This window comes from Microcaecilia unicolor, chromosome 7 (genome assembly GCF_901765095.1).
Source record: "Microcaecilia unicolor chromosome 7, aMicUni1.1, whole genome shotgun sequence".
In the NCBI taxonomy this organism is placed as follows: domain Eukaryota; kingdom Metazoa; phylum Chordata; class Amphibia; order Gymnophiona; family Siphonopidae; genus Microcaecilia; species Microcaecilia unicolor.
This window is the reverse complement of record NC_044037.1, coordinates 33,885,605-33,911,533: the sequence shown is the minus strand read 5'-3', so window position 1 is coordinate 33,911,533 and position 25,929 is coordinate 33,885,605. Positions and strand designations below refer to the sequence as shown.

The 25,929-nt window shown below is 45.6% G+C and overlaps 1 protein-coding gene across 2 annotated transcripts in view; it reads left to right on the top strand.

The window, feature by feature from the left end:
• Window positions 1-23,483: 23,483 nt before the first annotated feature.
• Window positions 23,484-25,929, top strand: part of TMEM185A (transmembrane protein 185A) — a 48,222-nt gene continuing 45,776 nt past the window's right edge. Inside the window, exon 1 of one of the 2 annotated variants that reach the window (XM_030210383.1) lies at window positions 23,484-23,635. In XM_030210383.1, coding sequence (XP_030066243.1) covers window positions 23,598-23,635 — 38 coding nt within the window. In that variant the 5' untranslated portion in view covers window positions 23,484-23,597. Of the gene's footprint in view, window positions 23,636-23,900; window positions 23,984-25,929 lie in introns of those variants that run through there. The other variant, XM_030210384.1, reaches the window with a different exon arrangement.

The following is a 25,929-nucleotide window of genomic DNA, read 5'->3' as shown; positions in this document are numbered from 1 at the left end:
AAAAGGGCGTCCATGATGAGCACTTGGACGACTTTACCTGGTCCTGTTTTTCTTACGACCAAGCCTCAAAAAGGTGCCTGAACGGACCAGATGACCACCAGAGAGAATCAGGGATCACCTCCCCTTACTCCCCCAGTGGTCACTAACCCCCTCCCACCCTCAAAAAACATCTTTAAAACTATTTTGTGCCAGCCTCAAATGTCATACTCGGGTCCATCACAGCAGTATGCAGATCCCTGGAGCAGTTTTAGTGGGTGCAGTGCACTTCAGGCAGGCGGACCCAGGCCCATACCCCCCCTACCTGTTACACTTGTGGTGGTAAATGTGAGCCCTCCAAAGCCCACCACAAACCCACTGTACCCACATCTAGGTGCCCCCCTTCACCCGTAAGGGCTATGGTAGTGGTGTACAGCTGTGGGGTTTGGGGGGCTGAGCACACAGGTAAGGGAGCTATGTACCTGGGAGCAACTTATGAATTCCACTGCAGTGCCCCCTAGGGTTCCCAATTGGTGTACTGGCATGTGAGGGGGACCAGTGCACTACAAATGCGGGCTCCTCCCATGAACAAATGGCTTGCATTTGGTCGTGTCTGAGATGGACATCCTTGGTTTCGATTATCACTGAAAACCTGAAACGTCCATGTCTAGGGACGACCAAATTTAAGGATTTAGACGTCCCTGACGGTATTTTCAAAACGAAAGATGGACGTCCATCTTGTTTCACAAATACGGGTTTCTCCGCCCCTTGATTGGGACGTTTTGCGAGGACGTCCAAATCAAAACTTGGACGTCCCTTTTGAAAATGCCCCTCCACATGCTGAAATATTCTGCTCAGTGTGGGGCAGTACCCAAAAATGCAAACAGGATGCTAGGAATTATTAGGAAAGGGATGTAAAATAAGACCAAAAATATTATAATGCCTCTGTATCGCTCCATGGTATGACCTCACCTTGAGTATTGCTTTCAATTCTAGTCACCAAATCTGAAAAAAAGATATAATGGAATTAAAAAGGTTCAAAGAAGAGCGACCAGAATGATAAAGGAGATGGAACAACTCCCATATGAGGAAAGGCTAAAGAGTTAGGGCTCTTCAGCTTGGAAAAAAGAGATGGCTGAGGGGGAATATGATTGAGGGCTATAAAATCCTGAGTGGTGTAGAACGGGTAAAAGTTAATTGATTTTTCACTCTTTCAAAAAGTACAAAGACCAGGGGACACTGAATGAAATTACATGGAAATACTTTTAAAACAAATAGGAGGAAATATTTTTCACTCAAAGAATAGTTAAGTTCTGGAACTCGTTGCTGAAGGATGTGGTAACAGCGATTAGCGGATCTGGGTTTAAAAAAGGTTTGGACAAGTTCCTGGAGGAAAAGTCCATAGTCTATTATTGAGGTGGACATGGGGGAAGCCACTGCTTGCCCCAGGATTGGTAGCATAGAATGCTGCTACTAATTGGGTTTCTGCCAGGTACTTGTGACCTGGATTGGCCACTGTTGGAAGCAGGATACTGAGCTAGATGACTGACTCAATATGGCTTTTCTTATGTTCTTAAGTCCATCGGAGAAGGGCATGAGTCAACTCTGGTGGAATCTGGATTACATCCGCTAGATGCCTAGCTGCCTGAGAGTACTGGGAAGCTAGGGTCCACCTGGCTACTCTCAAAGAGTTTTATTCACACAGGGGTGCAGCATTTATTATCAGAGTACGAAATAAACAATATCCTCTATCCAGTGGCGTAGCAAGGGGGGCAGGAGGGGCGGTCCGCCCCGGGTGTCAGCTCAGGGGGGGTGCTCCCTGCCAGCTCCCCCCTCGGCAAATCGACACCTCCCCCCCCCCGACCAGCTCCCGCACCCTACCTTTAAAAAGAATAGAGGCGCTGTGCCCTGCACATAAAAGAAATGTGGACCATCGGGTCTTCCTTCGCTGTCTGTCCCGCCCTTGCGGAAATAGGAAGTTGCATCAGCGGAGGGCGGGACAGACAGCAAGGGAAGACCCGACGGTCCACATTTCTTTTATGTGCAGGGCGCAGTGCCTCTATTCTTTTTAAAGGTAGGGTGCGGGAACTGGTCGGGGGGAGGGGGGTGTCATCGTGCTGCACCCGGAGGGGGTGCAATGGCGAACCGCCCCGCCCCGGGTGGCAGCCCCCTCCCCCGCTACGCCACTGCCTCTATCCAAAGTACTCACACAATAATATATGTACTGTATATAATAATCCCAACATTTATTACTTAATTTTGTGCCTTTTCCATGCTGTTTTCTCAGAACTCACTTCAACTGTCACTCAAGTGTACTCGCTCCAAAGACCCACGCACTCCTATCACCAAACACACAATTCACTCATGATATCACTACTAGTCAATATAGCCATCAAACATAGCTACAGATATAGATATAAAATAACGTAGAATATTCCAGAGCTTGTAAGCTCTTCTCACACATAAGTCCGTATCTTCATACAATGTTCTTTTCACACTCTCCAGAAGCCAGTCTTTTGGTTCCGGAGATTACTTGAAACCTGCTCACAATTAAGTCTGTTGCACAGATGTATGCAGGCTTTACCAGCCCGGTGCCTTGCTGGAAAGTTTCACACACCTAAATGGTGCTATAACAACCATAAACATAAGTGCTGGTCAGAGGAAAGAGTCATAATACTCGACAGGAGAAGGCTACTGAAAAAATCATTCATGTGCCAGTGATTCTCCAAATTGCCCTTGATTCATCCATGTCCTCTGTGAGACCGCATATCGTTTCTTCCTTCGTCGGGAGGACCCAAACAGCAGAATCATCGGGACTTTGCTCCAAGGCGTGGTTGCACAACAACCTTCTGGAGAGTGTGAAAAGAACATTGTATGAAGATACGGACTTATGTGTGAGAAGAGCTTGCAAGCTCTGGAATATTCTACGTTATTTTATGTCTATATCTGTATCTTGTAAAAACTGCACTATGTTTGATGCTATATTGACTAGTAGTGATATCATGAGTGAATTGTGTGTTTGGTGATAGGAGTGTGTGGGTCTTTGGAGCGAATACACTTGAGTGACAGTTGAAGTGAGTTCTGAGGAAACAGCATGGCAAAGGCACAAAATTAAGTAATAAATGTTGGGATTATTATATACATATATTGTTGTGTGAGTACTTTGGATAGAGGATACTGTCAAAGAGTGCCATGCCATGGGAGTGACATGTACTGTTGAGGCCATGTGGCCCATCAATCTCAACATTTGCTGAGGGAGATTTTCCATTTATTTTAGTTACTTTAGATGTGATTTCACTATATACTTCCCTGCCACAAGACAACTGTTTGAGTATATTAGAACAAGCCCTTGAAGAAAGATGCCACCCTCATCAAATACCATCAAGTTTTTTGTTATCGCTAGCAAAATGGGTATTGATTAATAATTATTTCATGTTTGACAAAAAAAAAACAATTGCAAAAAATGGGAGTGGCGATGGGGGCAACATTTGCTCCATCTGTTGCCGGCCTGTATATGGCCAAGTGTGAGGATCAATGGGTAAACGATGGATAAGGAATATAGATGACGTTTTCTGGTTTTGGAAAGGTACTGCTACACAATTAACGCGGATAAATACAAGGGACAATAACATCAAGTTCAGTATAAACTTGTCCACTAAGCAAGTCAATTTCTTGGATATGAAGGTAAAACAAAAAAAAAAAAAAATTTTTTTCAAACCACAGTATATATTAAACCTACAGATCGGAATTCTTTATTGATGTAAAGAAGTTGCCATTCTCTTGCCTTAAAAAAGAGTATGCCTTTTTCACAATATTTGCATTCTCGGAGGATCTGTACTGTAACCTTTGAATTTAAAAAGCAGGCAAGAAAGTTAACCTCCAAGTTAGAACAGAGAGGTTATCCACATGAAATTTTAAATCAAGTGTGTAAAAGAGCAAAATATAACCATAGGGATATGTTGCTTGAACTGAAGGCACAAGAAGATGAGGCAAATGTATCCACTTGCGCACTACATTTTTCAGTAGGTACAGCTAGGATAGCGCAAATTATGCACAGACATTGGAGAATAGTTCAGAATCTCCCTCAATTTCATGATCAGACAATGAGAATAGCATTCTCCAGAAATCTAAATCTAAAAGAATGCTTACAAAATACCAGCGATGCATTTGTACACATAGGATCTAAGGGAGAGTATCGCCATTTTAGATGTGGCAACTGCAAAACATGTTCAATCACTGAAGAGTTAAGAGAGTTTGTAAATTCATTAGACTCTAAAAGATACATATTGAGAAACTATACCATCTGTAAGGGCGAATTTATCTACATAATCCGTTGCCCCTGTGATAAAATCTATGTTGGGAAGACAGAGCGTGCATTTCACATTAGGAAAAATGAAAACAGGTCCTGTTTAAAACAGTCTAGATGGAATGCTCCACATAATTTTGAAGATAAGGTGGAAAACTCAATAAGAGGAGGGATAGGGGTAAAACAAATTACTGCAAAAAGGAACAACACTGGATATATCATCTCCAATCTGTCATTCCTACAGGGCATAATATCCGCTTGGATTGGAAACCTTTTTTGTGAAGAGTTTATAATTTTCAAATCATTTAGAATATGTATTAGTGAAATGTCATTTTAGTTTTAGTTTGTATGATACAACAAGCGGGCTCTTTAAAGATAATTATATACGTCATCTACTGACATGTGATTGGAGAGTACTCTGACATCGTTAATTTAAATACCAGAAGCGCCATTTTGTTAAACTCTCAGAGGCTGAATTCACAGAGAAAACAAAGCTGGCATTAAGGAAGGTATAGTTTTGAGCTTAAGCTTATTTGCTAATAAATGCCTGTAGCTTTGTAAGTTTAATACTGAATCTGGTCATTTTTGTAGGACTGACTGGCAGCGGTATTATAACAGCTCTTGAAAAAGCAGTGGCACATGCCTGTCCAATGCTTTCTTAAATTCTGACACAGTCCTCATCTCCACAACCTCCACCAGGAGGCCATTCCAGGCATCCACCACCCTTGGGATGCGTGATTTGCATAAGTGACTAACAACACCACTAAATTACCAAGTACTGGTTTCACCTGATAAACCGTATTTTTGCATAACATTTTCTGGCTTTTTTAGTTCTGGTCATCATGAATAGTTGAGTTTTCTCAAGTTTCTGCCCAATTTCGAGCAGAATAGAACTTCCTTTTCTGAAGATCAGCAAATATTCAAGAGAGAAGAGCAATCACTCATGAATGTCTGCTTCAGGCATGTCTGTCTGTGTGTTCAATTAATTCATTCTGAGAAATGCAGATCTGAAAAAAATAATCTCCTGTAATTTTAGAATTGTGAATAGATAGCTCTCAGTGCACATTGGGGAATATAATTGAAGCACTTCTGCATTTTTCACTCTGAGTCACTGCCCTACTTTCACATGTGTTTCTGAACTGATGCTTTTTCTGTTCCCTTGTTGTAATTATAGTGCACCGCTGGTTACAGGCAAATGACATGTACTGTATACAGGGCAAAATGTTGATTGCTTTATGATCCATTGACAATTCTACTCACATTTTCTTTATTCTCCTAGTGAGACATGGTAAATGGAAAATGGCACTTCATGTTGAAGTGCTTCTTATCTAAAAATGATTTAGCAGCCTTTTCATAAATAACTATGATGCAGCTTCCTGAAACTAGAGATGCCAAGGGCGGGCCATTCCAATGCTATAACTGAAGGCCAATGAATGATATTTTTCTCGTGGGTCCCAGCCATGTCTAAAACTACTTCTGGCAGATGCACATTCCAAAAACTGACATATTCCAATCAATAAATAGAGAATAAAATTCTTACTCAGGAGTAATGTCAGGAAGTATTTTTTCACGGAGAGGGTGGTGGATATGTGGAATGCCCTCCCGCAGGAGGTGGTGGAGATAAAAACGGTAATGGAATTCAAACATGCATGGGATAAACACAAAGGAATCCTATTTTGAAGGAATGGATCCGCAGAATCTTAGCGAAGATTAGGTGGCGACGCCGGTAATTGGGAAACAAAGCCGGTGCTGGGCAGACTTCTATGGTCTATGCCCTGATCGTGACTAAATAGATAGGGATGGGCTGGAGTGTAAATTTTAAGGAACTTCAACATTAGCTTCAGAACTTAATACAAGAAGAATGCTGGGCACACTTCTACGGTCTGTGCCCTGAGAATGGCAAGGACAAATCAAACTCGGGTATACATATAAAGTATCACATACCATGTAAAATGAGTTTATCTTGTTGGGCAGACTGGATGGACCGTACAAGTCTTTATCTGCCATCATTTACTATGTTACTATGTTTTTTCTACTTTTGTTGTCTAGTCATTTTTCTTATGTGTTGGACCTAGTCTCTGGTTTCTGCTTTCTTCTCTTAACTGTCTTGGCAGAGTTTCTCCATGTATTTGGCACTTTTCTCCCCATGTCCACCATCCATCTTTTCTATGCATCTCTATCTATCTGACCCAGCATCACCCATGTCTTCCCTACTGTTTTAATAAAGCTATAAATAAAGTGAAAGTTAAAGGGCCCCACAGACACCAATGCTCAACATCAACTGCTATTCTCAATTCCGTAAAGCCTTAAAATCTGTTTCTATTCAAGAAACACGTCTTACCAAACTCCTCGTAAATCTGGTTCCCCAACATGACTTTTTCAATATGTCTAATGTCAAACTGAAGTCCTTTCACTGCATCTATGTTTTAGACTGACTTATCTACCTGCTAACCTGTTCTGTAATCTACTATGAAACTTGTCTTCCCAATGCAATCTTGTTGAATTCTCTTTACTCCGCTCCGAACCTCTTGAGATGTGAGTGGAATATAAGTAAAGTAAGTAAAGTAAAGACCTCATAGAGTTCTGCAGATTGATCAGTCTCAGCTGCAGCTGACCCCAACTTCATATGTAGTGTGCTGGTAAATTCATAACAACAGGCTCTCTCTCCGGGCATAGTCAGCCCTGCAATTTGGGGAGGGGGTGGGGCCCAGGGGTATTCTGGGGGGGCATTCCTCCCCCCCCTCCCCCGGTGTGGGCACACTAGGCATACTTTTGCTGGCAGGGATACCAAGTCCAACCAGCCAAATAAGTGAACTGACCTCGCTCTCGGCTGCTTGTTTCTGACTTCTCATGCGTGCTCTGAGCATGCGTGAAAAGTCCCAGGATGGTGCTCAGAGCTAAAAACAAGCAGCGGGGAGCAGAGGCTGTCTATTTATTTGGCTGGCAGGGCTTGGCATCCCTGCCAGCAAAGTATAAGGGAGTTCATGAGGGGTTTCCAAGCCCAAATTTTGGGAGCCGATTATTAAAGTAGTCACGGGGGCCTACTTTAACAATCAGCTCCCAAAAGTCTTAAAAACAAATTGCTTTCAGGAGCCGGCTCCAGCACACCACTGCCAATTATAGCAATGAATATTTTGTACTTGAGTATGGGAAAAGGGAGTCTAGGGCAGGAGCGTATCTAGACTTCGCCGGTAGGAGAGTCCAGAGCCAAGGTGAGGGGGCACATTTTAGCCCCCCCCGGCGCCACCGCCGCTGCCATTGCTGCCACCCCCCCCCCCCCCCGCCGCTGCCAGAACCACCTCCAACAACTGTGGCCCGCCCGACGACCCTCTTGACCCCCCCCGCCCGCTGTCGCCTGCTTTTGCTGGTGGGGGACCCCAACCCCCGCCAGCCGAAGTCATCTTGTACATGCAGGATGTCAGGACGTCAGACTCAGAAAGAAGAAACCAAATGAACGAAGGAAGACGACTTAGGCTGGCGGGGGTTGGGGTGCCCTGCCAGCAAAGGACGGCAATGGCAGGTTGGCGGCGGGAGGGGGGTTGCGAGGGTCGTCGGTAGGGGGGTCCAGGGCCCCTGGTCTAGGGGTGCCTAATTTTAAAGCATACTGTCACATGACATAATTGAGGGATATATTAGAGTAGGAAGAGGAAAAGAGGGAAAATACTGGGCATCAATCGAACAAGACAACGTAGAGAATCTTTTTAAAATATCTGGATCCAGAAGAGGGACTGCATACACACAGTAATGGAAAATCCCTTCATCAAGAACACAGTATATTGGACAGAGCTAACGATTAATTCTCTGGGGAGAAGGGGGGAGGATATCGGTTTATAGTCCAGTATGCTATCAGTAAATGAATCTCTCAGGGTCTGACACTAAATTACCAGAAAATAATCCCCCCCCCCCCCCCAGTGACCATGATTTGTCTTACCGGTACACCTGCACACTGCCTCTGCAACTTCTGCTGACACAGAAATATGGTAACTACAAGCTGGGCCTGTAAGGCGCCTTGAGCAGAAGGGAAATGGGACTTGATATACTGCCTTTCTGAGGTTTTTGCAACTACATTCAAAGCGGTTTACATATATTCAGGTAATTATTTTTGTACCAGGGGCAATGGAGGGTTAAGTGACTTGCCCAGAGTCACAAAGAGCCACAGTGGGAATCAAACTCAGTTCCCCAGGATCAAGGTCCACTGCACTAACCACTAGGCTACTCCTAAGCACATGGTGAGCTAGGAGGCTGAGCAGGGCTGGGGGTGTATGTCTTGAAATCTCCCACTCAAAAATCAGGTCCCCTTGGCAGCTCTGGGGAAGAGATTTGGAGGATTAATGATATGCTTTGATGTCCCCATGCATACCTCCGACCCACCCCCATCCTCCTACCCTGTCAGACTGTCATAGTAATGCTTGAATGTTTTCACTTATATACACTGTCAGCTAGCACATTTGCTTATTTCCGATCTGACGAAGAAGGGCAACCTTCGAAAGCTAATCAAGAAATGTATTAAGTTATGTCCAATAAAAAAGGTATCATCTTATTTTCTTTTCCATGTTTTATTTTGTTTGATTTCTATTGATAACCTGAGGATTAATGGGAAACAGCCCATCAGTTTTCTCCTACTCCTTTAGGACTTCCAGTTTAAATTAGGAATCAGCCTTTACTGGGGTGGTAGCACTTTGCACTTTCATTAACTATAGTTATTAAAGCTTCTTTCATCAGATCATTCCCACTATTGTGAATCCTTATCAGAATCACACTCAGTCCATTTAGGTATAAGTAAATAAGTATGGCCATACTGGGACAGACCAAAAGGTCCTTCAAGCCCAGCATCCTGTTTCCAACAGTGGCCAAGTCAGGTCACAAGTACCTGGCAGAAACCCAAATCGTGGCAACACTCCATACTACAAATCCCCTCAGCTGTCTTTTCTCCAAGCTGAAGAGCCCAAGCTGTTTCAGCCTTTCCTCATAGGAAAGTCATCCCATCCCCTTTATCATTTTCGTCGTCCTTCTATGTACCTTTTCTAATTCCACTATATCTTTTTTGAGATGTGGTGACCAGAATTGAACACAGTATTCAAGATGCAGTCGCACCATGGAGCAATACAAAGGCATTATAACATCTCTCAGGACAAATCACTCCTATCTGTACCCTTCTCCACCACGGCTAACTCCAGACTCCGCCCCTTCTGCCTCGCTTCACCTTATGCCTGGAACAGACTTCCTGAGCCCATACGCCGTGCACCCTCCCTGCCCATTTTCAAGTCCTTACTCAAGGCCCATCTCTTCTCCCTTGCTTTTGGCGCCTAACCACCTTCCCCATTCCTGATACCTACACTGACTACATAGCTTATTACCTTTAGATTGTAAGCTCTCTTGAGCAGGGACTGTCCTTCCCCTTGTCTAAACTTGTACAGCGCTGCGTAACCCTGGCAGCGCTATAGAAATGCTAAGTAGTAGTAGTAGTACATCCTCATTTATTTTCCATTCGTTTTCTAATAATACCTAACATTCTATTTGCTTTCTTTGCCACCGCACCACACTGAGCAGAGGGTTTCAAAGTATCATCAACGATGACTCCTAGATCCTTTTTCTGGTCAGTGACTCCTAACATGAAACCTTGCATCACGTAGCTATATTTCGGGTTCCTGTTTCCCACATGCATCACTTTTCACTTCCTCACATTAAACATCATCTGCCATCTACTAGAAATCCTTACACAGGAGCTGTAGGCTGACAGAATACCTCACTTCTGTCACACATGGAGGACAAGACCTTCATCATATACAGAATAATGGGCCAGACACTGGAAAAAGAAGAAACACACAGACAAAAAAAAAAAGAGAAAAGAAATGGAAAGCTGCGAAAACCTGATTCTCTCAACAATAGAGCAATGAAGATAGAGACACAGAAAAGTATTTTATTTTGTTCCAGGTAAAATGCAAAAAAGTAGGAAATGCAGTTTCCCAAAGCTGACATATTCCAAATTTACTAAACATTCAAAATAAAATGTTATTTTTGTAACTTTGAGGTTAGATCATCTTATTTTTTCCCCTTGACAATCTTTTCCTAAGTCCTTTTCCAGGGTTTTTTTTTCTTTTTTCTTCTCCCTTCCATCTCTCCCTGACAATGATTTTTCCCTTATTTCTCTAGTCTACCTCTCTGGCCACCCATAGATATTACTAGTATTCAGTCTCTCTTTTCATTTCTCCCCTACCTAGTAGCTTTTGATCTCCATCTTTCAGTTCCCCCATTTCTCTTTCGCTCCTCTCCCAGTCTTCTGTTCTCCTTATCATTGACTCTCAAGTCTCCCTTATTCACCCCACTTCCTCTACCTCTCATTCCCTCACTAGTTCCTTCTGTCTTCTACCCAAGCCAGTTTCTTATTTCCTTTTTCTCACCTCTTCTCTGATTTTCCCCATTTCATGCTCTCACCCCTTCACTGACTTGTCCCTTTCATTTGACTTTTACCCCTACAGCACCCTATTCCTTTCCACTATCTCAACCACTCCCCAGCCAGTACTAGATTGCCAGCATTAGACTGGAGAAGAGGGAACTTGTCACTCCTTCTAATGGTGCAGCGTAGAGGGCCAAAAGTGGAGGGCCCTGTCCTCCAACACTGCCCTTTCATGGCTATGCCCCTAAGCTACGAACACTGGGATCTAAATTAACATACTTGGCCTTTTGACTTTCTTTTGAAGCAGATGCAAAAGTTCCCACAGAAAGTACACACAAGGCCTATTTTCCCTCCCTCATTTGATGCAAGTAATAGTTGAGGAAGGGAGGAGAGAGGTTTCAGTGGGGCTTTTTGAGTGCGTAAAGGCAGTGGAAAACTACCCTTCTATTGTACAAAAATGTATAAAAAGTAGTATTATATTACCTATAAATTAAAGGAAACCAAATCAAAGAGGGAAGTAACAGAAGCAAGCAAATAATAAATAAAAAGGTGATATCTAGAAAAATCTAGCTCAGTATATTCCCAAACATTTTCTAATATGGTCCTATTTAACACTTAAAAATTGCATGACCCCTAGATCAGTGGTTCTCAGACCTGTCCTGGGGAACCACCAGCCAATTCGGTTTTCAAGATATTCCTAATGAATATGCATGAGAGAGATTTGCCTGTAACGGAGGTAGTAGGCATGCAGATCTCTCTCATGCATATTAATTGTTGATATCCTGAAAACCTAACTGGCTGGAGGTCTCCCAGCACAGGTTTGAGCACCACTGCCCTAGATGATGATTGAAGCACAATAGCAGGTTCCTACTATGCCCTTCTCCTCTCGCATTCACTTTCTCTTCCTCCCCCCCTCACCCCCCACACTCTTAGCCAAAGATTATGGCAGCAGCAGCAGTCAGCACAAGGTCCTGTGTGTCAGTGTGCACTTAAGAGACCCCCAGTACTCTGCAAGGGTTTCCAATCCAACAGGAAGGGAGGGGCCATGGCAGTGGTGTGCTGGAGCAGGCTCTCACAAGCTCTCGAGAGCCGTTTGTTAAGTTTTTAAGAATTTTGGGAGCCGGTTCTCCATGGCTACTTTAACAAATGGATCCCAAAATGTGGGCTTGGGCCCCTCCTGAATTCTCTTTTACTTTGCTGGCGAGAGAAAGCCCCCTGTTAACAATTTACCAGCACACCCCCGGGCCATGGTCTGTTCAGTGACTCACAGGCCCTATACTGACTGCTATTACTGGCCATAAGTCACAAAACAGATCCAGAGAGACAGACATCCCTGTTTCTACAACCACACCTACAAATGACACGACCCATTTGGGGGTCCCAGCTCACAGTATGGGAACCACATCTAGCTAGTACTGCCATGTAAGCAGTGCTAAGAGCAGACCAAAGAAAGGGGACTAAAGTTCAGAAAGGAATGAATCAGCACTACAATTTGAAGCTTCACCTCTAAAGGTACTTTATTCTTCTGTCAATACTAAGTGATGGCTTATTTTAAACTTCATTGTTACACTGCTGCAGCTTGACCCTCAGTAGAGCAGCAAAAGCAGTATTGGATTCTGTCATTTTTCTACACAGCACATGAATCACCAGTAGACAATCTGTGTCTGAATGTCAGCCTGGCAGCTGATCAATATTTGCCTGCTCTTTCAATAGATGGAGAGCAGGGCTCTTATTTGTGCTGAATACACCACAGCAGTGAATGTTTTCAACTGACAGTCACATTTATCTCATCTGAGCTGTAACTGCATATTTGCAACGATCACTAAACCTTCTAGAGGTTATGGCAGTTCTTATCTAAACTGAGTGTCATGTGGTAATTTTTATCAATTTGCCATTCACTGCACAGAACCTTATGAATTTAATTTTGTTACTACAGTAATACATTTAGAATAAGTTTATTCATTAATATATTATGGGGGGGGGGGGGGGTCACCTACTAATGGGGAGCATGTGCTACCCACTAGTAAATGATCCCTTATATATTAAGTAGACAATTTTCAATAGACTGCATTCTTTGCAATATATGTAGGTAATTTTGGCACCATGCACATTGCACTCAATTGTTGAAGGCAACAGTTTGCTTGGTCTTCATTTTGAAATTAGTAGTCTCCAAGTTTGTGTGATAAAAGATTTCATGCACTTTGTACCCATTTTTGTGCAGAGTAGGAGTAAAAAAAACAACACATTTACTTTTGACACAACTACCTGGGAATTTTTTCCTCTACTTTTAATAGACCCCCACTATTCCTAGTCTGGTCAACACAGCAACAGTCCTGAGGCTGGAATCTTTGCAGGTCTCCTTCTGGACCCATGTATCAGAGACTCTAATTCCAGCTTCTGCGCAACACCCTTGTTAATGGCCAATACGTCTTCCTCTTCAGGGCCTATGAACACCCCTGCGGCATTCAGAGTCCCAGCTGAGTCAAAGAGCAGAAGACTCAATCTGGAAATCAAAGTTTGGAGCCTCTGCGAACATTGCTGCTGAGTCACTGTACTGGCCTGGCTGTATACTCCTCAAAAAACCATCACTAGACCCTACCTGTCCCTACAACTACTGCCCCATCTCCCTCCTACCCTTCCTCTCCAAGATACTTGAACGCGCCATTCATAGCCACTGCCTTGATTTTCTCTCCTCTCATGCCATCCTCGATCCGCTTCAATCCGGTTTTCGCCCTCTACACTCAACAGAAACGGCACTCACTAAAGTCTGTAATGACCTGTTCCTTGCCAAATCCAAAGGTCACTACTCCATCCTCATCCTCCTTGACCTATCCGCCGCTTTTGACACTGTCAATCATAATTTACTTCTTGCCGCACTGTCCTCATTTGGGTTCCAGGGCTCTGTCCTGTCCTGGTTCTCCTCTTATTTCTCCCACCGTACCTTCAGAGTACATTCTCATGGATCTTTCTCCACCCCCATCCCACTCTCTGTTGGAGTTCCTCAGGGATCTGTCCTTGGACCCCTTCTTTTTTCAATCTACACCTCTTCCCTGGGCTCACTAATCTTATCTCATGGTTTCCAATATCATCTCTATGCTGACGACACCCAGCTTTATCTCTCCACACCAGACATCACTGCGGAAACCCAGGCCAAAGTATCGGCCTGCTTATCCGACATTGCTGCCTGGATGTCCAACCGCCACCTGAAACTGAACATGGCCAAGACAGAGCTTATTGTCTTTCCACCCAAACCTACTTCTCCTCTCCCTCCACTCTCTATTTCAGTTGATGGCACCCTCATCCTCCCTGTCTCATCTGCCCGCAACCTCAGAGTCATCTTCGACTCCTCCCTCTCCTTCTCTGCGCATATCCAGCAGATAGCCAAGACCTGTCGCTTCTTCCTCTATAACATCAGCAAAATTCACCCTTTCCTCTCTGAGCACACCACCCGAACTCTCGTCCACTCTCTCATTACCTCTCACCTTGACTACTGCAACCTACTCCTCACTGGCCTCCCACTTAGCCATCTATCCCCCCTTCAATCCGTTCAGAACTCTGCTGCACGTCTTATCTTCCTCAAGTCACTTCACTGGCTTCCGATCAGGTACCGCATACAGTTCAAGTTTCTCCTACTAACCTACAAATGCACTCAATCTGCAGCCCGTTATTACCTCTCTACCCTTATCTCCTCTTACGCTCCTACCCGAAACCTCCGCTCACAGAACAAATCCCTCCTCTCTGTACCCTTCTCCACCACCACCGCCAATTCAAGGCTCCGCCCTTTCTGCCTCGCCTCTCCCTATGCTTGGAATAAACTCCCTGAGCCCATACGCCAAGCCCCCTCCCTGCCCATCTTCAAATCCTTGCTCAAAGCCCACCTCTTCAATGTCGCCTTCGGCACCTAACCATTATACCTCTATTCAGGAAATCTAGACTGCCCCAATTTGATTGACTGCACATTTTGTCCATTAGATTGTAAGCTCCTTTGAGCAGGGACTGTCCTTCTTTGTTAAACTGTACAGCGCTGCGTAACCCTAGTAGCGTTTTAGAAGTGTTAAGTAGTACTAGTAGTAGTAGGCTGGAATCTTTGCAGGTCTCCTTCTGGAACCATGTATCAGAGACTCTAATTCCAGCTTCTGCGCAACACCCTTGTTAATGGCCAATACGTCTTCCTCTTCAGGGGCTATGAACACCCCTGCGGCATTCAGAGTCCCAGCTGAGTCAAAGTGCAGAAGACTCAATCTGGAAATCAAAGTTTGGAGCCTCTGCGAACATTGCTGCTGAGTTACTGTACTAGCCTGGCTATATACTTTCAGCCAGGCAGAGGAAAGCACTTTTCAGATGAGACATTTAACTTGTACCGGGCAGGTGCAGGAAATTATAAATGCACTTTCCTTTTGAAAATTTCTCAAGGAAATCGGACCCCACAGAGATTTGTACCAGCTTTTTCTGTAAGTTCTTTTCCTGGCAAAATAAAAAAAACCACAATAGGGGAAATTCTACAAAGTGGCACCTAGAGAGGTACACACCACTTACGAGTGTAAAAAGCGCCATCAAATTGACAGGAGCCTATGGTGCTCATTTTCAAAGCACATAGACTTACAAAGTTACATAATAGTAACCTATGGAACTTTGTAAGTCTATGTGCTTTGAAAATGAGCCTCCATGTGCACTAGGAACTGTTCTATAGGGTAGCACTGAACTGCAAACTAGGCATGACAACGTATGCCTGCCACTGACATGGCCTGAGAGTGCACCTCCACATAGGTGTGCCAATGCGGACCTTGCACATAGGCGGTCGGTGACTCAGCTGTTTGGGGAGGCTAAAGCGGGTGGGGCTAGATGAAGTTATAGGGCGGGGCTTAGATCAGGGTATGGGACAGATGGAATAGAACAGAGTACGTTAAAATGCTTGCAGTGGGGGGAAACACCTATGTCAGCAGTAAAATGATAGTGGAGAACATTTGAACACTGCTAAGAATGAATCCTTCACTGTGTGGTTCTGGTGCAGCTCTATCAGCTGTCTCCCCAGTATCTCTGTAATATGCACACTGAATACATTCCAGAAATTATGTGCCAAAAAATGAATATAGTGAACCAAAATAATACAACCTATTAAACAGGACAATATTTGCAGTATTCTGGAAATATATACAATTATTTAGCACAGATTTGTAAGTCCTCCAGAGATAGGAAAATACCTACTGTATCTTAATATAACTCTCACTGAACTACAATTGAAAAGGGCATGAACTAAATCCAAATCCAAAATCCAGTACCAGGCATACTGGAAAGTAATACAAAACCCAACAAAAAAAACCCACCTAGGACCCATAAAGCAATTTTACCATAACACTAAACTTCAGGAGTCATCGTAAATTGCAGTGGGCAGAACATCATCAATATACCTTTTGGAAAGCTAAACAAGCTGGATTAGTACAGATCAGTCCTACACAGACACTCAGTGCTAACAGAATACCCAGCCTTTTTCATACATGATCACAAGTAGACCCTGATCAAGTATAGAATAAGTAACCACAAACTAAAAATAGAAATATGTAGACAAAAATTAAACTGAACCCCAAGAAGCCATACTCTGCATACAATGCAAAACCAAAGAAATAGAAACAGTGACACATCCCTTTGTACTATGGAAAATCTAGAGAGCAGATGCAGTGGCGTTCCTGGACTGGGATGCGCCCCCCCCCCCCCCCGCTAGATGACACCTCCCCCCTCCGGCGAAATGACACCCCCCCCGGGTGCACGCCGCTGGGGGGGGGGTGCCGCAGCGCGCGCCTGCTCCTCCGAGTTCGCTAAACTTCGTTCGTTCGCTGCAGCTCCCTCTGCCCCGGAACAGGAAGTAACCTGTTCCATGGCAGAGGGAGCTGCAGCGAACGAATGAAGTTTAGCGAACTCGGAGGAGCAGGCACGCGCCGCGGCACCCCCCAGCGGCGTGCACCTGGGGCGGACCGCCCCCCCCCCCCCCCTTGGTACGCCACTGAGCAGATGTAAATTTCAAAAAACTAACACATTTCAATTGCTACTGTAAACCCCCTGGTGGCAGAGCAAGGTATTACAATGATGGTACCAAATATGTCACAGTGTTTCCCCAAAATGGCTCAACACCAACCAGGGAGTTTAACAATAAAAAGGAAATATTTTTTTATTAGTTGAATTATATTTAAATGCTAATGACATTTTACCAACTTGCAAATTTAACATATGTATTTCAATTACAGGTTTGCAACACAAATCAGTTTGGTCTCTAAAAACATTGAGAGCATCCTCAGATAAGTATAAATATTAGTTACATAAATTAGGTACATTCAATTCTGCAAAACACCAGACTCTTCAAAGTCTCCCCTCTCCTGTCCCTCAGACCCCCGGAGACCCCCAAGGATCCCAACATGTTTTCCAGTAAGTTTCCAGTAAGTTTTCCTCTACTCTTTTTTTCTTCTTTTAGTTCTCTCTCACTTATTGTTCAGGTTTCCTTTACTATTTTCTCTTATGTGCACTTTTTAAAATAGTTTCAGTCACTTAGCTGCTCTCTTTGTTTTCTCTCTCTGGCTCTCCTGAACGGTGGGCGCCTTTTCTTTCAGGTGATGATCTCCAGCATCAACTTTCTTCCAGTCTTTTCCTAGTAACATGTTCTCACCAATAGAGCTCTCTCCCAACTGCCAGCCTGAGCTGTTTGTCACTCTCCTGAAAGTTCCATCAGCATGCGGAACACTCAGCACATACACACAGATCACTCTTTCCATAGGTCTCCTGTCCATGTGTCATTTTTTCTCTTCTTCTGTCTTCTTCACCAATTCCATAACAACTATCATCAACACTAATCTGTTCCTTTCAGCTTTCTTCCATTTTTTTGTTACCTAGCCATTCAGATTTCATTCATATTATCCAGTCTTCCATCTCCCTCTTTTTACTGCATCTACTACCTACAGCTTTTCTTCTCTTTTCCTCACTCTGGCCCTCCCATTCTCCTTTCTCTTATTCCCCAGTCTTTCACTAGCTTTTTCCTCCTCCCACTGCCATTCAGCATCTCCTCTCTCTCTACCTCTGCCATCTAGCATCTCCTCCTTTTCAGTATCTATCACCTGCCATTCAGCATTTCTGTCTCTCTCTCTCTCCCACCACCACCATCCAGCATTGCATCTCCTCTCTCTACCCCTTTCATTCAGCATCTCCTCCCTTTCTGTTTCTATCACCTGCAATCCAGTATCTTCTCTCTCACTCTCCCACCACCATCTAGCATTACCGCTCATCTTTCTCTCCTACATGCCATCCTGCATCCCCTCTCTTGTCTCTTTCTTTCTCACCCCCTCCTGCCAGCTAGCATCCCTTCTTGTCTCTCTGCCCCTACCACCATAAAGTATCTCGTCTCTGTCTCTTTCCCTTACCCCCACCATCCAGCATTGCCCCTTCTCTCCCCCCATGCAGTATTGCTTCTGCCTCTCTCACTTCCTCTCTGTCTCTCCCTGAAACCAGCATCTCCTCTATGTCTCTCTCTCTCTCTCCTCTACTCCCCACATCTGCCATCCTGCATCCCTTCTCTTGTCTCTGTCTTTCTCACTCCCCCCCCCCCCCCCCCCCCCCCCGCTGCCAGTTAGCATCCCTTCTTGTCTCTCTGCTCCTACCACCATGAAGTATCTGCTCTCTGTCTCTTTCCCTTACTCCCACCATGCATCCAATCATGCTTCTTTTCTTTTTTCCTCCCCACCTATTCACTGCCACCCTGCAACACAGTTTCATTCTTCCCTCTATCCCCCACCCCGCCCCATTTCCTCCAATGATGGTGACAAATTGGGACATTTCAGGGATGCCCTCCAGAGTGTTTTTTGCTAGTGAAAAGCCAACACCACTTCAGCTGGGATAGATGCTACCAACTAAAGAAGAGCTAGGATAGGAGCACCTCAAGCACAGATCTGAAGCTCTTTCACATACAGCTTTCCAAGCTGTCGACCCCCCTACCCTGTCCTCTCACATCTCCAATCTCTTCCCTTCCATTTCGTCTTCTGAATCTGTCGACACGGCTGTCTCTACCTACAATGAAATTCTCTCCACTGCTCTGGATACCCTAGCACCATCTGTCTCTCGCCCCATTAAGCGCATTAATCCTCAGCCCTGGTTAACCCCTTGCATCCGTTACCTTCGCTCCTGCACCCGATCTGCTGAACGACTCTGGAGGAAATCTCGCACCCTGTCAGAATTCACCCATTACAAATTCATGCTATCCTCCTTCCAGTCCTCCCTATTCCTTGCCAAACAGGAATATTATTCCCAATTAACCAATTCTCTTGGCTCCAACCCTCGTCGCCTCTTCGCCACCCTCAACTCCCTACTTAAAGTGCCCTCCACTCCCACCCCCCCCCCTCACTCTCTCCTCAAACACTAGCTGACTACTTCCGCGATAAAGTGCAGAAGATAAACCTTGAATTCACTTCCAAGCCTTCTCCTCCCTGTGACTTCTTAACCCACTCCCTCAACCAACCTAACCTGGCCTCCTTCTCCTCCTTCCCTGAGATCACCGAAGAGGAAACTGCTCGCCTTCTTTCTTCCTCTAAGTGCACCACCTGTTCCTCTGACCCCATTCCCACCAATCTGCTTACCAACATCTCCCCTACAGTTAACCCCTCAATCTGACACCTTCAAGCACGCTGTAGTCACACCACTTCTCAAAAAAACATCACTTCACCCCACCTGTCCCTCCAATGGATCCTCAGAAGCTTAACTGAAATTGGGTGGCGGAGCAGTTGGGGGGAAGAGGGGGGTGGTGGTTGGGAGGCGAGGATAGGGGAGGGCAGACTTATACGGTCTGTACCAGAGCCGGTGATGGGAGGCGGGACTGGTGGTTGGGAGGCGAGAAATACTGCTGGGCAGACTTATATGGTCTGTGCCCTGAAAAGGACAGGTACAAATTCAAGGTAAGGTATACACATATGAGTTTGTCATGGGCAGACTGGATGGACCATGCAGGTCTTTATCTGCCGTCATCTACTATGTTACTATGTTACTATATTTCCCTTCTACCCTTCCTCTCCAAATTACTTGAACGCGCTGTCCACAGCCGCTGCCTTGATTTCCTCTCCTCTCAGGCCGTCCTTGATCCGCTTCAATCCGGCTTTCGCCCACTACACTCGACAGAAACAGCACTCTCTAAAGTCTGCAATGACCTGTTCCTGGCCAAATCCAAAGGTCACTATTCCATCCTCATCCTCCTCGACCTATCTGTCGCCTTCGACACCGTCAATCATAATTTACTTCTTGACACACTGTCCTCATTCGGGTTCCAGGACTCCATCCTCTCCTGGTTCTCCTCGTAGCTTTCCCAACGCACCTTCAGAGTATTTTCTAATGGCTCTTCTTCCACCCCCGTCCCGCTCTCTGTTGGGGTTCCTCAAGGATCTGTCCTTGGACCACTTCTTTTCTCAATATACACCTCTTCCCTGGGTTCGCTGATCTCATCACATGGTTTCCAGTACCATCTCTATGCCAATGACACCCAGCTTTACCTCTCCACTCCCGACATCACAGTCGAAACCCAGGCCAAAGTTTCGGCCTGCCTCTCAGACATCGCTGCCTGGATGTCCAACCGGCATCTGAAACTGAACATGGCAAAGACTGAGCTCCTTGTCTTTCCACCCAAACCCTCCTCTCCTCTTCCCCCACTTTCCGTCTCTGTTGACAACGCCCTCATCCTCCCCGTCTCTTCAGCCCGCAATCTCGGAGTCATTTTCGACTCCTCCCTCTCCTTCTCTGCCCATATCCAACAGACAGCCAAGACCTGTCGCTTCTTCCTCTATAATATTAGCAAAATTCGCCCATTCCTCTCTGAACAGACCACCCAAACCCTCGTCCACTCGCTCGTTACCTCTCGTCTTGACTATTGCAACCTTCTCCTCGCTGGTCTCCCGCTTAGCCACTATCCCCCCTTCAATCTATCCAAAATTCCGCCGCATGTCTTATCTACCGCGTGAACCGATACTCTCATATCACCCCTCTCCTCAAGTCGCTTCACTGGCTCCCGATCCGCTACCGTATACAATTCAAGCTTCTCCTATTGACCTTCAAGTGCACTCAATCTGCAGCCCCCCATTACCTCTCTACCCTCCTCTCCCCGTATGTTCCCACCCGTAACCTCCGCTCTCAGGACAAATCACTCCTATCTGTACCCTTCTCCACCACCGCTAACTCCAGACTCCGCCCCTTCTGCCTCGCATCACCTTATGCCTGGAACAGACTTCCCGAGCCCATACGCCATGCGCCCTCTCTGCCCATTTTCAAGTCCTTACTCAAAGCCCATCTCTTCTCTCTTGCTTTTGGTGCCCAACCACCTTCCCCATTCATGATACCTACACTGACTACTTAGTTTGTTACCTTTAGATTGTAAGCTCTCTTGAGCAGGGACTGTCCTTCCCCATGTTTAAACTTGTACAGCACTGCGTAACCCTGGCAGCACTATAGAAATGCTAAGTAGTAGTAGTAGCAGTAGTACAGCGACACATTGCCCGAGAATGGCCATCAAATTGGGTTACAAAATGCACTCAGCACTTCACAGAGCGAGACCCTTACCCATAAAAGCAGTGTTTGTGGGTTTATTACTTAAAATACTACATGCAAATGAAGGTGGGGGGATCCCAAGCGCAGTTGTAAACAATCTCTAACTTCTCAGTCATCATTGTCACACATCTTCCTCTAGTGCAGAAACCAAACAGTTTCCTGGTATTCCAGCAAAGCATCCGCGAACTCCCTCTCTCTCAAAAATGGAAGAAGGTTGCTGGGTTTTTGGTTTTTATTTTACCTGGTTCTCATTGATGGTTCTCCTGGACCCAGAACAGTGGTGTGCTGGAGCCAGCTCGCACCGGCTTGCAAGAGCCAGTTGTTAAATTTTTCAACATCTTGCGAGCCGGTTGTTCTGCAGGGCGAGCTGGCTCCAGTAAACGAGGTAAGCATGGCAGGAGAACGCCACAAGCCATGCTTACCCTGTTTACCTCACCTCCCACCACTGCCCGTTTGCCTGCGCCGCCCTGGGAGGGTTTAAATCTTTTTTATTACCTCCGTCCGGCCGCGTCATTGAAAGCCCTGCCCGTCTCTAGCCTTCCCTTCGTGAGTTTGTTCCCTCAGAGTCCCACCTTCTGACGTCATTTCCTCTTTCCGCGAGGGTGGGACTCTGAGGGAACGAACTCGAAGGGAAGGCTAGAGATGGGCAGGGCTTTCAATAACGCAACCGCTTCGACGGAGGCAATCAGGGGAGCGAGGAGAATCGCTGGGTATGGGTGGCTGGAGGGGGGGCAGGGGAGAGAAGAGAATCGCTGGGTATGGGTGGCTGGAGGGGGGGGCAGGGGAGAGAAGAGAATCGCTGGGTATGGGTGGCTGGAGGGGGGCAGGGGAGAGAAGAGAATCACTGGGTATGGGTGGCTGGAGGGGGGCAGGGGAGAGAAGAGAATCGATGGCTATGGATGGCTGGAGGGGGCAGGGGAGAGAAGAGAATTGCTGATATGGATGGATGGATGGATGGAGGGCAGGGGAGAGGAGAGTTGCTGGACATGGGTGGATGGAGGGGAGGGGAGAGTTGCTGGACATGGGTGGATGGAGGGGAGGGCAGGGGAGAGGAGAGTTGCTGGACATCGGTGGATGGAGAGGTAGGCAGGGGGGAGAGGAGGGTTGCTGGACACAGGTGGATGGAGGGGAGAGGAGGGTTGCTGGACATGGGTGGATGGAGGGGAGGGCAGAGGAGAGGAGGGTTGCAGGACATGGATGGAGGAGAGGGAAGGGAGAGAGAAGAAATGCTGGACATGGATGGAGGGAAGGGAAGAGTGAGGAAGGAGATGAGATGAGGGGAAAGGAAGAGAGGAGAACAACTGCACATAGATAAAGAAAATAGGCAGAAGCTGGATCCACTGGTCAGTCAAGTCTGCGGAGGACCCAGCTTTTACTTACGGATGTAGGGCAAGCAATGAAGAAGAAAGGCGGAAAGTAAAGAAATAAATGGAAAGGAAGCCCTTGAAACGGAGTTAAGAGGACAGATAGCAGCAGAATCGGATACTGGGCCAGCATAATCAGAAAAAAGTCACCAGACAACAAAAGTAGAAAAAAATCATTTTATTTTCATTATAGTGTTTGGAATATGTCCACTTTGAGAATCAGGTGCTCACCATTAAAAAATTATATTTATTTACTTATTTATGGCATTTTATCCCACATTAAACATGAATTAGATTGGAACCTGGGATCATTTAATTTTTTTTCCTGGAGATATGCATTGCCCCCCCTCCCACCAAGCTCTCTCCCTGGCTATAGCCAGCTCTACAATTTGGGGGGGGGGGGGGGGTGCAGAGGTGGACCGGCCGGAGAGCCTGTTGTTAAACATGTACCAGCACACCACTGACCCAGAAGCACACGACCCCATCAAGAGCAGCAGACAGGGCTGCGCTAGGCGCAGACATCCCCCCCCCCCCCCCCCCCCCCCCCCCCCGAACACAGCCATCTGCTCGCACAGTGTGCACGGCGAAGCCGAAGAGGAGGAAAAGTTGGAATTTTTCAGCCGCTGTCACCGAACAAGTCTGGCAGAGACAGCTGGCGAGGGGATGAGGCAGCAGAGAGCCGGCCAATGAAACCTCCTTATCCCACCCCCACGAGAGCATGTACGTAGGCCAGGCAGGCTAAGAAGATTAGATCAAGGATCAGACGCATAGACTTGATATTCTCCAGAGCGACAGCGTGTGCGCAAGCGCGCGCTCGGGTATTCGTTATGGTTTTGTGCGCAGCCTCGGAGATTAGTGTAGTTGGGGGCGGGGCAGGCTCTCGGAGTGGAGCTGCTGTGCTGCAGGAGGAACCGGAAGCGGTGTAGTTTGTGTGGTGCAGCGGTATGTCCGCCCTATAGAGGCACCGGGGGAGATTTTTTTTTTTAGTACCATGAATCTAAGAGGTCTCTTCCAGGATTTCAATCCCAGGTGAGATCCTATTTTAGGATGGGGGGGGGGTCGGGGCGACAGAAGCGGGAGAAAGCTCGCGAAGGGAGCAGTGTCTGTAGCGCCCCAAAACAAACGCAGCGCCTCCTACTTCCGGAAGGAGGAGGTTGGGGGGGGGGGGGGGGGGGGGGTTGTTATACTTAGAAGCAATGCGGGGTGAACGGAAAGTTGCACTTTATGTTTTAACCTGTTTTGTGACCTGGGCCAAGGCAGGGTGGTACCTCGGGAAGAAGAGCGGCGCAGCCTGCCGAAACTTTGGGCGAAAGCGAAACTCGAGGAAGATGAGCAGTAATCAGGCTGACCAGGGCCAAAGCTCACACGTACTAGGAGGTTATTAGTGGATACTAGTCACTCAGAAATCGGAATAAATACTCCCCGATATGTTTCTGATTACTTTGAATTTATTTAAAATGTAGAATGTCTCCTTGTACCTAGGAGTTACTTGAATTTTTGTAATTTAGAAATTATGCGAATATGTTCATAACTTCTATGAGTTTTAAAATTAAACTTCACATTTTGTGGTAGTGATTTTTATGTCCTGTATTTACTTGTAAATAGGGACATAAGAATAACCATAGTTAGACCAGTGGTCCATCTAGCTGAGTATCCTGCTTCCAGCAGTGGCCAGTCCAGGTCACAAGTATTTTATTTTTATTTATTTGTTTGCATTTGTATCCCACATTTTCCCACCTATTTGCGGGCTCAGTGTGGCTTACAATACATTGTAAATAATGGAAGTACATGGCAGAAACCCAAATAGTAGCAACATTCCATGTTACCGATCCCAGGGCAAGCAGTGGCTTCCCCCCATGTCTGTCTTAATAACGAAATAGCAAACCCCTGTTGCATATCATTCAAACTGGCTGTAATGCCTGAGGATTGGTGGGTGATCAATACAACACCAGTTTTGGGTCTGGGTCTTACATTTTTGCTGATGTGATCCTAACTTTGTCAAGCAAAATAGTAGATGTTCTAGGAATAAACGTGGTTTAATGGGTCAGAGAGCCAACATGGATTTAGCCAAGTGTAGGTTTGCCTTAGGTGTTTAGGAAATAGTGTGATAGTATTGAGATGAAGATGATCATCCTCCATGGAGTAATTAAAATTAATTGAAGGGTTTATGTCCAAAACCCTCTCAGCCCAATGGAACTAATATGGACTTAGTGGGTTTTGGAAATAAGCCCTTTGGTGTAGACAGAGGAAGTGGAGGTCATTCAACAGCACTTGATTTGGTAGACTATCATCAAGCTCCTCTTGTTTGGTTTCTGAGATAGTGTTTGCTGGTCACATATTTGAATGCTTTAAGTCATTTTTAGAGGGGAAGAAATGAGCCTTGGGACTCAACAAGGTTCCCTCTCCTCTTTCTCATCTTATCTTAATACATTTGATTTCTTTTGGGGTAGTTCTAGTTGAACTCTGTATAACATTTTTCATGTATGCAAATTATGTTCAGATTATTATTATTATTTGTATCCCACATTTTCCCACCTTTTTGCAGGCTCAATATGGCTTACATATAACAGTTAACGGTGTTAGCCGATTCCGGTCTGAGCAAATACATAGTATGAATGAATACAAAGTGAGGTACATGTATGGTAGGTACAATTGGGGGGAACTTAGGGAGGGAAAGGGGGAAGAAGAGTCCAGTAATGTCCGTTACGGTCTTTGGTTACATTTTGTTGCAGGTGTCCAGGTATTATTATATTGGGTCGGTGGGGTATGCGCTTCTGAACAGGTCTGTCTTTAGTGCTTTCCGAAAATTTAGGTGGTCGGGCGTAGTTTTTACTGCTTTTGGTAATGCGTTCCATAGTTGTGCGCTTAGGTAGGAAAAGCTGGATGCATAGGTGGATTTGTATTTGAGACCTTTGCTGTTTGGGTAGTGGAGGTTTAGGTATGATCGTGCATATTTTGTGGTGTTTCTGGTTGGCAGGTCGATAAGGTCTGTCATTTATCCCGGTGCCTCGCCATAGATGATTTTATGGACAGTTGTGCAGATTTTGAAAGTGATGCGTTCTTTGATTGGTAGCCAATGCAGTTTTTCTCGGAGTGTTTTGGTGCTGTCAAAACGTGTTTTTCCAAATACAAGTCTGGCTGCTGTGTTTTGGGCAGTCTGGAGTTTATTGTGCCAATATAAAGAATTATTAGGTGCAGCAATAGATTATAAACTGGATAAGAAATTTTTAAAAAATTAAATCTGGAGAAAACTAAGTTACTTTGGGGGCTTATTTTCAAAGCACTTAGACTTACAAAGTTCCATAGGTTACTATATAACTTTG